The sequence below is a fragment of the Bos grunniens genome, chromosome 18, assembly GCF_055505025.1.
Source record: "Bos grunniens cultivar Pamir isolate PY7600 chromosome 18, Bosgru_T2T1.0, whole genome shotgun sequence".
NCBI lineage: Eukaryota > Metazoa > Chordata > Mammalia > Artiodactyla > Bovidae > Bos > Bos grunniens.
Genome location: NC_141182.1, coordinates 54884256 through 54897627, shown reverse-complemented (window position 1 = coordinate 54897627; position 13372 = coordinate 54884256). Strand labels below are relative to the sequence as shown.

General features: G+C 55.1%; 1 protein-coding gene across 7 annotated transcripts in view; it reads right to left on the bottom strand.

The window, feature by feature from the left end:
- The window catches only part of BICRA (BRD4 interacting chromatin remodeling complex associated protein), a 75443-nt gene that overhangs the window by 6082 nt on the left and 55989 nt on the right, over positions 1 to 13372 (bottom strand). For 6 of the 7 annotated variants that reach the window (XM_086353349.1, XM_086353352.1, XM_086353354.1 and 3 more), the window contains 3 exons: positions 9649 to 11619; positions 8919 to 9095; positions 86 to 730 (listed from right to left, as the gene is read on the bottom strand). In XM_086353349.1, the coding sequence (XP_086209475.1) occupies positions 86 to 730; positions 8919 to 9095; positions 9649 to 11619 (2793 nt within the window). The remainder of the gene's footprint in view (positions 1 to 85; positions 731 to 8918; positions 9096 to 9648; positions 11620 to 13372) is intronic. The other variant, XM_086353355.1, reaches the window with a different exon arrangement.

Genomic DNA, 13372 nt, shown 5'->3' with positions numbered 1-13372 from the left:
AAAGCCAGAAAGCGGGAAGGAATTGGACTGGCAGGGAGGGTGGGGGTGTGGCGTGGGTGGTGGGCTGGCCCCTGCCTCCAATTACCTGGTGAAATCTCTCGAGAAGAGCCTTCGGCTGGGGCAGCGCCGGGAAGGGGGTGGTCACCATCTGGAAGGTCCGAGGAGGCGGTGGGGGGGGCGCTGCGGGCTCAGGGACCAGGTGGAGGGTCGGAGGGGGCGTGGGGGACTTGTGGGGCCCCTGGCTGGGTGGGTACTGCAGCTGGAAGTCAGGCGGCGTGGGGGCTGGCAGCCGGGAGGACGTCTCGGAGGAGGAGGTGGAGGCGACCCCGACAGTGGAGGTGGAGGCCGGAGGGAGGTGGGGGGCGGGGGCCAGTGGCCCCTCCAGGGGCTGGGATGGGGGTCGCAGTGGGGGCTGGGGTGGGCCTGGGGCGGTGGGGGCCGGGGTGCTTGCGGAGGGGGCGCTGCCCAGCTGGTTCTGGATGACAAAGATGCCAGGCAGGGTAGGGGGGACCTGGGGAGGAGGGCAGGGGTGCAGGGCGGGCTCTGAGGGGGGACGGGACAAGCTCTGAGGCTGGGAAGGGGGGCGGGAGTGGGGGCGAGATGGGGGGCGGGACGGGGGCCGGGCCGGGTGAGGGGACGGCAGGTGGGGGCTGTCCCCCAGGGGGGCCTGGTGAGGTAGTGACGGGGAAGAGGAGGGGCCGGGGCCCTTCAGCGGAGCCGCTGCGGGGATCTGGGCAGGGGAGGAGGGAGAGGGGAGGGGGCGGGGGTCAGAACCAACCTTGGCTCCCCTGGCCCCAAGACACTGGGGACCCCAGCCACTCCCGCCCGGAAGCCCTGCCCCCCTTCTTGGCCACCCCTTGTCCTGATCCCCGCCCCCGCCATCCTTCTCACCACTCCACCTCCGTCCCCCACCTTGTACCTGCCCCCCACCCCCGACCTGTCCACCTACCTCATTCCCTCAACCTATCCCTTCTCGACCCACCATCTGCACCCCCAACTCCGTACCTCTGCCTTCTGATCTCCGCCCCTGCCCCCCAGACCCCCCTCCCCCCAGAGGAAGGCGAGCTCTGCAGGCTTTGGGAGCAGCAGCAGAGGAAGCAGTGGCGGCGGGAGCACCACACCAGCTGCCTGCGGCAGGTAGGCAGAGGGGGCCAGGGAGCAGAGCACAGCAGCAAGTGCGGGGGGGTGGGGAGTGTGCCGGGCTGACAGTCCAGCTGACCCAGGAGAACAGACACCAGCAGGGAGACTGCGGCTGCTGAGAACTGGGGGTGGGGGTGGGGGCCAATGGTTGAGGAGGGCACGCTGGGAATGGGGGAGCCGGGGATGAGGATGGAAACCAAGGGTCAAGGTCAGGGTCGAGTCCCCCTGGATGCCAGCACATGAGTTACGAGTCCCCTTCTAAGTGTCCATGACCTGTACCTGTGGGGTCGTGGCTGCATGGCTACCTGGGGGTCGTGGAAACCTACAGGTATGGGTGTGAGTGTGTGCGTGCATGTGTGTGTGTGTGTATCAGGCTTGCATATGCAATCTAAGCACTAGTCTGTAACACGTACACAGTGACCTCACCTAAAACACACCTCAGTCAGGGCATCCTTCTCCCCCTAAAGGTCACCTCTCCAGGAACCTCAAACCTCAGCAGCTGCTATTGAACCACGGGCAACAGCTGGGCACCCAACACTGAACTGGCACCTCTCTGCTCTGGGTCACAGAATCCACCCCACGGAGAGCGCCCACTGACCCAGCGCTTGCGGCTGGGAACGTGTACCCACTCATGGGCTCTCTCCATGGTCCTGAGAGCTGTGATCGTATCTGACCCACTTCACAGATCAGACACTGAGGCCAGGGAACCAAAATGACGGGTCCAAATGATACAAATGAACTTACAACACAGAAAGAGACCCATAGACTTAAAAACCTAATCTACTGTTTCCTGGTTGGGGGCGGGGTGGTGGGCAGGGGGAAGGAGATAGTTAGGGAGTTTTGGAAGGTCATGTATATACTGCTATATTCAAAATAGATAATCACCAAGGACCTACTGTAGAGCACAGGGAACTCTGCTCAATGATATGTGGCAGCCTGGATGGGAGGGGAGTTTAGGAGAGAATAGATGCATGTACATGTATGGCTGCTCACCTGAAACCATCACTAAATTGTTAATCGGCTATACTCCAATACAAAATATAAAGTTTAAAGTTCGGAAATAAATAAATAGATATTAAATGAAACAAACAAAACAGAAGAGCCTCGAGTGGACCTGGTAATCTCGCCTGCAGCAATTTGTGATCAGGAATATTCAGGCTCTTGCTCACAGGGCTGGCCACCGTGGGACTATTTACAACAGAGAAAACCAGAGAAGAAAGCTGGTGGGAACCGCAGGCGAGGAGCTGACGGTGAGGACCAAGGGAGCTGTCCCGCTTGGCACTCTCCCCTCCTAAGCACAGGCTTCAGAGGGCACGATGAAGTGGCAACACAGACCAGATGCTGAGTGAGAGAATGACAGCGATCCACAACACGATTGCTAGACGGCTGGCTGCACCGCATTATGGACAGTGAATTTGATAACAGTATTGTCACAATGCTAGAGGCACTGGATCTGATGACTGCGGTGGTTGAGTGAGAGGATGCTCTTATTCTCAAAGACAGAAATAATCAGATCAAAATATGAAGGGGGTGCAGAAGCATGATGTCTGCAATTGACTCTCAAATGATTCAGGAAAAGAAAAAGGGATACATGTTGCGAGGGCCGTGGCTAAAGCTAATGTGGCCAAATATTTACAGTGGTTAACTCTGGGGTGGTCCCCAGCGATCCCTGCCTCCCTGTTTTCAGGCTCCAATCAGGGGTGGCCCCTAGCAATCCCCGCCTTCCTGTTTTCAGGCTCCTCCCACACTGTACCAGGGTTGGTCTCTGCAGCCATAGGAACTCAGCGGAAGTGATCACATGTCACTTCCAAGATTAGGTTATAAAAAAGATTGGCTTCTCTCCTGGGCAGCTCCCTTGCTCTTTTTCTAGTCGATTATGTGCTCAGGGGAAGCCGACTGTGGATCATGTGGGCCGCCCTTCGGGGAGGCCTCAGTTTCTCTCTACGTAGGCCCTCTCCCACCAGCAGCCCTACCAGTGCACCATCTTTGTTGTTATTCTGGCTACGCAGTGCGGTATGCGGAATCTTAGTTCCCTGACCAGGGATCAAACTCTTACCCTCTGCAGCAGAAACACAGAGCCTTAACCACTGGGCCACCAAGGAAGTCCCAGGAGTGCAGCATCTTGGAAGCAGACTGTCCAGCCTGGTCGAGCCTTCAGATGACTCAGCCCTGGCTGACACCTTGACTATAATCTCTCAAAAGATCACAAACCAGAACCTCCCAGTTAATCTGCTTCCAGATTCCTGATCCTTAGAAATCACGTGAGGTAAGTTAATGTTTGTTGTTTCAAGCTGCTCAGTTTTGGAAGAAAGATAATCCGTTACACAGCAACAGATAACTAAAACATCTGCTTAGAGTAAAGAACTCACATGGGTATTATTCCCACATTCTAGTCTTACAACTTTGCTATATGTTTGAAACTAACTAAAAATGAAAAGCTTAAAAATAACCCCCAAATTGAAAAATATTTTAAAAAATTCTCAACCTCAATAAAAATACAGGGACAAATACACACACACTCCCCCCAAACCAAGTCAAGAAGCAAATGACATACTGGGGGAAATAGTGAGAGTCCCTTGGACAGTAAGGAGATCAAACTGGTCAATCCTAAAGGAAATCAGCCCTGAATATTCATTGGAAGGACTGATCCTGAAGCTGAAACTCCAATACTTAGGCCACCTAATCTGAAGAACCCATTCATTAGAAAAGACCCTGACGCTGGGAAAGATTAAAGGCAGGAGAAGGGGACGACAGAGGATGAGATGGTGGATGGCATGACTGACTCAACAGACATGTGTTTGAGCAAGCTCTAGGAGATGGTGAAGGACAGGGAAGTCTGGCGTGCTGCAGTCCATGGGGTCGCAAAGAGTCAGACACAAGTTAGTGACTGACCAACAAGACAGCCTAGACAAAGCTCATCTCTCTCATATAAAAAGAGCCTCTGGAAATCACTAAGAATAACAAGCAGTGAGAAAAATGGGGCAAAGGATATGATCAGACACAGTGTAGAAAAAGAAACACAACAGGCTTAAATAGGTCAAGAGATGCTCAACCTCCCTTGTAATAAGAGAGATGCAGATCAAAGGTGCCCTATGGAGCCAAGTTCAGGCACACATTACAAATAAGTCATATGTCTCATAAAGGCACTCGCACATTGCCTGTGGGAGTCTAAGCTGGCACCATTTGCTACAGCCTCAGAGGAATGCAATTCAGCAGCTGCTGTGCAAATTCTAAGCGCACCTGTGCTTTGATCCAGCAAACAGGCTTCTGGGAAGTGACCAGAGAGACACATGTACACGAGATGACAGATGTTTACTGCAGCTCTATGTGAAGGACCAAAGCCTAGACGTGGTAGGCGCATCAGGACAGCATGTCCGAGGATGAAAGCTCATCCAGCCCTATCTACACAAAGGAATACTTCTCCACTGTAACAAAAGGACCAAGGAAACGCCCCACGGGCTACCCAAGAACATGGATAATGTGCTACCTGCTGGGTAGAGAGAAATGTTAACCTATATTTGCACAAGGTTGTATATGCACAGAACTGGAAGAAAATACAAAAAAGTTAAGTGCTGAGGCTATGGGGAGGGTTGGGAATGCAGGCATGGGGTGGGATACTTCCCCCCATACCTTAAAAATCCTTTTTGGAACTTCCCTGGCTGTCCAGTGGTTAAGACTCTGGGCTTCCACTGCAGGGGCGCAGGTTCAATCCCTGGTCAGGGAACTAAGATCCCATACACCACAGATAAAAAGAAAAAAAGATTAAAAAAAAAAAAAAAGGTTTTTCATGATTGAACCATGTGAATATACTGCCTAATGTCAAGAGGGACAAATGTTTGCAATGGATGAGAAGAAGAAAAGTAAGGCTAAAAGAAGACTTCATACCAAAAGTGCTGCCAGCAGCTTCTACACGCTGGTATTTTGGGTGATTTGTTTTTCTTCTTAGTTCTTTTCTGTATTTTTTAAATCCTCTAGAGAAGCATGAAATTATTTTTATAATTACATTTTTTTTTTTAAAGCTCCCACATGAGTGGACTGTTTACTGAGAGATTCCAACTGCCCGTGGGGAGATGGGAAGATGTTAAGATGTTCGAGTCAAGCAGAATTTGAGAGAAGCACAGGAGTGGGGGGGCATGCATCTTCCCACATGGCAGGCAATGAGCGGGTCGCTGATCTGGGGTTGAGGAAGCTGACAGAGGCCTTTACCAGCAGGAACCTCATGAAGGAGCAGCTGGATTGGTCCATAGCGTGCTTGGGCAGTGCGTACTGCCACCCCTCCACATCCACAGGGGCTCACCCCCTCAGATACCAACATCCAGGGATGCTCAAGTCCTTTATACCCATGGTGCAGTATCTGCATATAACCTACACACAACCTTTCACATATTTCAAATCACCTCTAGATTACCTATGATGGAGAAGGCAATGGCAACCCACTCCAGGACTCTTGCCTGGAAAATCTCATGGATGGAGGAACCTGGTGGGCTGCAGTCCATGGGGTCGTGAAGAGTCGGACATGACTGAGCGACTTCACTTTCACGCACTGGAGAAGGAAATGGCAACCCACTCCAGTGTTCTTGCCTGGAGAATTCCAGGGGCGGTAGAGCCTGGTGGGCTGCCATCTATGGGGTCGCACAGAGTCGGACACGACTGAAGCAACTTAGCAGCAGCAGCAGCAGCAGATTACCTACAATACCTAATAAATGGCGCTAGTGGTAAAGAACCCACCTGCCCATGCCAGAAACATAAGTGACGTGCATTCAATCCCTGGGTTGGGAAGATCCCCTGGAGGACGGCATGGCTACCCACTCCAGTATTCTTGCCTGAAGAATCCCATGGACAGAGGGGCCTGGCGGGCTACAGTCTATGGGGTCGCAAAGAGTCAGACATGACTGACGTGACTTAGCACGCATGCACACACACACAATGTCAATGCTATGGAAGTAGTTGTCTGCATATTCACATGGTGCTTTTTGGAACTTTCTGGAATATTTTTCCCCGAATATTTTCCATCCACTGGTGGTTGAATCCAGCGGAGCAGAATCTGCAGATTCGGAGGGCCGACTGGATACCCTCTGATGCAGCAATTCTATTTCTAGACATTCACCCTATGGGCATTCTCACGCACGAGCAAAGTCCGGTATAAGAGTATGTATGAAGGGGAATGTTCGTTAGCGATTCCATGGGACTGGATACCTTAAGTGTTCACCAATAGGGGACTGAATAAGTGAAGTCTTGCACATCTACAAAATAATAAAATAAAGATCTCAAAAGGTCTGGCAGACTAAGGCCCAGAAGCCAAAGGTGGCCTGCCGCCCGCTTGGCCCGACCATTTTGGACAGCCTGCAAGCTAAGAATAGTTTTTACGCTTTTAAATGGTTGAAAACAAGTCAGAAGAAGAAGAATATTCTTTGACTCTGATAGGAGATTCAAATTTCAGTGTGCATAAGTAAGGCTTTATGGGAGCCCACCCACGCTCATTCATTTATCTAGAGCCATTTCTAGGCTATAGTGACAGTCCCGCAAAGCCCAAAACGTTTACTACTGGCCCTTCATGGAAAATTCGCCGGGCTTCTCTCTCACACTCCAGGACTTTCGACATGTCGGTCCTGTTGAAGCACGTTACATACACTAATTCATTTATTCCTCACAACAGCCATTGTCCTCATACCCATTTGTCAGTTCAGGAAGTTGAGGCCCAGGGAGGTTAAGGGGCTTGGGGGAGGCTCCATCTTGGTACTGATGGTCACCCAAGGAGCGAGTCCAGACAAGCACCTGCAGGTATGTGGCGCTGAAGTGGTAGATCACATACGTGCCTTGCCCTGCTCTCAACCACAGCACTCAGAAGGGCTCCTACCAGCCCCGAGCTCCAGCTGAGGATGGAAGGCTCGCAGAGGGGACTGCCCTTGCCCCAGGGACCCAGGCCCACGTCTGACCACCCAAAAACAGTACTTTCAACCTGAGTCTCTCCTAGTCCAGGTGGCCCCTGGCCCCTGCCCTTCTTTCCTGTATAGAGATGACCAGAGGAAATCTTGGCCCCTGTCCCTCTGGACTGACCCGCGCTTGATGCCACAAACACAACAGCTAAAACAATCATTTGTTGTTGAGTCGCTAAGCCACGTCCAACTCTTTTGTGATCCCCATGGACCGAAGCCCGCCAGGTTCCTCTCTATCCACGGGATTTCCCGGACAAGAATACTGGAGTTGGTTACCATTTCCTTCATCAGAGGCTCTTCCTGACCTAGGGATCGAACTCGCCTCTCCTGCAGTGGCAGGCAGGTTCTTTACCACTGAGCCACCTAGGAAGTCCCCAAGTAATAATAACAATAGCAAATATTTTTGGACTGTTTACTCTGTGCAAAGCACATAGCAACTAAGTTACTCGTCCTAGTAGACGTATAAAGAAACTACTATCCCCATCTTCCAGGTGAGGAAACTGAGGTTCAGCAGTTACAGGGACTTGCCCAGGGTTAGCACAAGGCCTGGCACATACTTAGCGCTCTCTTTTCCCTAAACAACAGTTGATGGAATGAAGAAGCTGGTTGCTTCCAGTCACATGGTGAGTAGCAGAGCCTGAGAGTGAAATCATGGCTATTGACAGGCAAAGTCTAGCTGATTTTCTGCCTGCGTGGCCCTCGCTCATCTTATTTCCTCCTCTTTCTGCCTGTCCTAATCTACCTACCCATGGATCCTTTTTGAACAAGTGCAACATCTGTCCCTCCAGAATAAAAGGGGCCCATCCCAACATCTCATATGCTGATGTGCTAATGACTCATATGAGACAAAGTCTATTTCTCTCATATGTAAAGAGTTTCTACAAACCAACAAGAAAATGACCAGCAACTCAAATTTGAAAATGGCCAAGTGTATCAACAGATAATTCCACAGAAAACACAAATAACTCTAAATCTATAAAAACCTGCCCAGCCTCATTTACAGTAAAAGAAATACAAATTAAAACAGAAGAAGACACTGTTTTTCACTTACCCAAGTGGCCAAATTCAATATCACTTGAGGGTGAGGGCAAACAACCAGAGATCATATACTGATCAACCACAGATAATCCATTAAACCAATTTATACTCTACAGGGAGCAGTTTGGCAGTATCTGTCACAATTACAAATGCATATGCTTTCAGACCTAGCGATGTCCTTTTAGAATGTATCCAACAAAGAGACATATGTACAGAGTTGTACTTTGCAGCCTTGCTCATCCGACAGCTAAAGACCAAAAGTGACCTAAATTCCCGACAACAATATCTGGTTACATAAAGGGCACCTCCACACAATGGAGTACTATGCGATCATGTAAAAGAATGGAGTACAGTCTCCAAGATGAACCTCTAAATGATAAACGGTGCAGAATGCATGTAGAGTACTGCTTTTGTTTTCGTAAAAATGGAAGGAAAAGAACCCTGTTGTCTTTTTGTTTGCCCCTTCGTAGGAAAGGAGTGGAAGAAACCCCCTTGGGGAGAGAAAGCCAGGCTCGGATCTAGACCTCTTGGTGTCTTCCTCAAAATGTGAGATACTTATCCAGACAGGGAAATGATCATTCTAGGACCTAACCATGTGTCCCTGACTAGAGTGTGGTCTCAAGCATCCACGGCCGTCAGGAGACCCTCAGGAAGCATCTGGGGAGCCAAGGAGAGCACCGCTTCCCAAGCCAGCGAGACAGAGAGGCAGGCAGGGCAGCCAGAGAGCGCGTGGAGAGGGTGGGGAAGAGGGGCGAGGGGCAGGGCTGCTCTGCGCTGGGACAGAGGCTGCTGGGGTTCGTCTACCTGGGGGGCCGGCGCCGGGGAGGCCTGGCTGTCGGGGGCCTGAGGGCCAAGGCCAGCTCCTTTGGCGACAGGGGTGGTCGGGGCTGGGTCTTGGGCGGGAGGCGGGGCGCTGACTATGACCGAGGCGGGCACGGAGAGGTGGGGGCCCTCTGTGGAGAGGGGCTGCTGGCTCCTCTCCTGCAACGGGCAGCCCACAGCGGGTCAGAGGCCACCCCCACACACCCAAGGCCTCTACACCCCAACTCCCGCCCCCACGGGTGCTCCGGAGAAGGGGGTAGTGGGAACCAGTTAGAGGACACCCAGAGGCTAGACGCCGAAGTCAGGGGATTGGGAGCCCCCAGAGTCCAGGGGGCTTGACCTGGGGTAGCTCAGTCCCCTTGGTTCCATGAGTCATCTTCCGGCTCCACCCCAGCATCCATCTCTCCCGCCCCGTCTGTCTGTCTGTCTGTCTGTGTCTCACCTGCTCTCTCTCTTGGACCCTTCTCCAACCCTCCAGCAAGAGGGCCGCCTCTCTGTCCCTCCCCTTGTCTGTCTGTCTTGGTGTCAGTCAGCTGGGCCCTGTCGCCCCAGGACCACCTCCTCGGTGACCTGGGGCAGGGGTGGCAACTCTGGGCACCCTTCCTGGCCCCCGGGCCCCCCCCACCCACTTGCTGCTTCAACCGCATCTGGTTCCAGCTCTGGGCCCCCTCTCCACATAGGCCCCTTCCCCTGCCCTGGCGGCCTTGGTTACCTGGGGCAGAAACATCTGCAGGGAGTCCTGAGTGAGGACGGCCGTGGGGGCAGCAGAGGGTGGCTGCCCCAGGACAATCTTCTCCGGGCTGGACGCCAGGCCAGGGCTGGGCTGTGGGGTGGTGGCCTGAGCTGGGGCGGCAGCCTGTGGGGTAGGGGCCTGTGGTGGCGGCGGCGGCTGCTGTTGCTGCTGCGGCTGCTGGAGGCCCAGAGGCAGTGGGGTGCTGACCGTGGGGGGCGCCTGGGGCGCTGTCTGCACTGTGAGGACAGGCGTAGCCTCCCCACCAGCGGCGGGGGTGCCGGGCTGCACCAGACCGTCGGGGGTGTTGAGCATGGCCACGGCGCTGGGGGGCAGGGTGACCCCCTGGAGGACAGTGGTGGCGGCCGGCCCGGCGGCGGCCGGCTGGCTCTGCGTGGGCAGGCTGCCGGCGGCCAGCGACACGGGCATCTGGAAGAGTGCCGGCTGGCCCACCTGGATGGGGGCGGCCGAGAGAATGTGGGCAGCGCTGTGGGCCCCCGAGTGGGGGGCCAGCACGGGGCCCAGGCTCAGCGGGCCCGCCAGGTTCTGGTTGGTGAGGATGGGGTTGGCGATGAGCTGTCCGCCTGCGTGGGGGGCCGCGGCTGCCAGGATCTGCCCGCCCACGTTGGCTGGCAGGGCTGAGAGTGGCTGAGGGAGCTGGACCGCCGACGTGCCAGGCAGCAGGAACTGGTTCTGGCCCGGAAGCATGTGCTGGGCGGGGATGACGATGCTGCTGCCTTGGTTCAGGAGGTGCACGCTCATGGGCTTGCTCAGGGTCCCAGGGGGCTGTGGGGCGGCCGCCCCCGTGGTGGTGGCCGGAGGCGGCTTGAAGACGTTGGCCTGCAGGGCGGGCGCCGGGAAGCCCGACAGCACCACGTTCTGGCCGGCCTTGCCCGCCGCCATGAAAGTCAGGTTCTGGGGAGCCTTGGGTGGCTGCGGGAGGCCCCCAGCCTCGCCCTGGATGGTGAGCGTGGCACCCGCGGGGGCGAACGGCTTGGGAGTCAGCTGGTAGAGCTTGGGGGGCAGCACGCCGGCAGGCTTGGGCTGGATGGGTGTGGGCGTGCGGTGCAGAATGACGTTGGGCGCTTGAACCAGCGGCGACGTGCCCAGGCCGGGGGCCACCGCCAGCGGCTGTCCTGAGGGCGCCCCGCTGGCCGCCGCCGGGGCGGCTCCCGCCCCTCCGAACACTGAGTTCCCATTGAGTGTGGTGGCCACGGCGGCGGGGAGGTTCTTCTGGAGGACCAGGCCGGCCCCCTGGGGTGAGACGCCAGCAGATGCCAGGGTCACTGGCTCCGAAGGGCCGGCCGCTGAGGCCAGGTAGCCGCTGACAGGCACCTGCTTGGCCAGGAGCTGGGAGGTGGGTGGGTTGAGTGCCATGACAGGCTGGCCCACCACCTGGATGGGGGCCAGGCCGAGCGTGGCTGCTGCGGCACCCCCGGGGCTGCCATTTGGCAGGCCCTGGAGGCCCGGGATGGGCTGCAGAGTCACGTTGCCCAGGCCCACAGGCTGCAGGAAGGGCTGGACGCTCAAGGCTTTGCTGACCACGTCCTGGGGCGGCACCAGGGCCTGGTGGGTCAGCACGGTGGGTGGGGCCTGGAGCCCCAGCAGGTCAGCGCCCCCCGAGAAGAGTGCCTGGGGTCCCGTGGCCACGGCAGCAGCCCCTCCGGCCCCCGCCGGGCCAGCCCCGCCGTCCGCGGGCTGCAGGGTGGGCAGCTGGAAGGGGCCCAGGTCCAGCTCGGCCTCAGCCTCAAGTGTCTGCTCGGTGATGTTGGCCTCCTGGAGGCTCTGCTGGAGAATGTCGCAGGGCTGGTCGGCGCCCCCCGCGCCCCCGCCGCCACCCCCGGCCGCGGGCGAGTCCAGGATGTCATCTTCCAGGAAGTCGAGGTCCACGCTGGGGGCCGGCTGGCTGGGCTCTGGGTTCAAGTGGTTGCCAGAGGCTTCTTGCACGTGGAGCTGGAGGCCAGGGAAGGTGGGGGAGGAGAGAGCCCAGGTTAGCAAGGGGCTGGGCCCAGGACACAGCTGAAGCCAAGGGTACCTGATGTCAGGGCAGCAGGGACAGAAAGAACCTTCTACAAGAAGTGGCTGGACCCGAGTTCAAATCCCAGCTTCACCAGGGCTGAGCTGGGCACCCCAGGACTGGTTTAATCCAGCCTGTTTTTTCCCCCATCTGTGCACATCAGCAGAATGTAACAAAAACCATTTTCTAAACAGCCATACAGGCCCATGATGCTTATCTGCAATTCCAAAACCCCAAAGGTTCTGAAAACCACAAATGTTTTGAGAACTTTAGGCTGGAAAGCCCTGACCGGATTGCAACTGATGCTCAGAGGGAAAAGCGTTATTCAGCCACGTAACAGGACTCGCCTTCAATGTGACCACAGAAAAGTGAGTGTGTCACGTTACACGCAGCACACATGTAGCCAGCATTGCCTTTCCAGCATCTGAAAAACCCTGAATCCCACAAGCCTGGCCCCAAAGGTTTTGGATCAAAGATCATGGTTCTGTTAAGCGCAGGAGCAGCAGCAGCCTTACCCAGTGCCAAGCGCACTGTGAGTTTGAGGTTTCTTAAGTGCTTTCTGGATGGTGATCCAGGTCACGAATGTACAATCAATACATGTATGCATTTTCGAGCAAATATTCCATAAGTAATGAGTATGCTAGCAGCATGGAATACCCACTGATAATGGGTCAAAACTGTTGTTAAAAAGATTCTGAGTTCATTCCACGTGGACGGCTCAGAGCAGTACCTGGCACCTGAGAAACACCATCTATCACTCCTGCTGGCATTACTATTACTGTCTAGGTCGCTGCTGTTAGTAACAGCCCAGGGAGGTGGGCACTGCTCCCTCCTTGCCCCCTAGACTGGGAGGGGGTCATCCCGCTGCCAAGCAGGGGGCATTGCCTGGTGAGACAGGCTCCGGCTCAGCCCCCAACCAAAGACCAGGGGGTTCTGAGCTCCTAACTGCTAAATGGCTATAACCAAACCTGCCTCCTAGGATGGTTGTGACATTTACTGACATCATGCACGTGAGGTGCTAAGAACCTGACCAGGGTCCTTACAGGTCAAATTAAGACAGGGCGGCATGGATAAGAATAGCACATACTCTAACCGATCTATAAGTGTAATAACATGAAAGTACTATTATTTGCTGGGTTCTGGATTTAGGCATGTATATTACGCCAGATCAATTGTTTGGAATGTGTTATTATGGTGGTTGTGAGGATTAAATGAAAATTACCGTAAAGGGTCTAGCATATGATAAGTGTTCTGTAAATGACAGTTACGAAGACGAAGGAGGGGGAGGGAGGAGGAACAAGGAGTGGGCGGGGTAGGGAGAGAAGAGGGGAAGGGAGAGGCCACAGAAGGGGAAGAGGAGGGACGGGCCTGGCACACAGGAGGTGCTCAATAATATAGATGCCCACTGCGAGCCCCACTTTGGGCTTTGCTCATCATCCCTGCTCTCATTTTCCATGCGGAGACGGAGGTCTGTATCAGTGGATCCTCTTCCCCAGGTCACCTTCTAGCCACGGCTGAGCTAGGACAGGACCCCCAAGATGCCCCCATCCCCACTCCTCAGGAGCCAGCCTCAGCCTCCATGCCAGCGCTGTAGCAGCTGATCCCTAAGGCCAGGGACCCCGGAACCGCACCTCCTTCTCTGAGGCACAGCCTGGGGGTAGGGGAGGTATCTGGCAGCCTTGGCCTCAC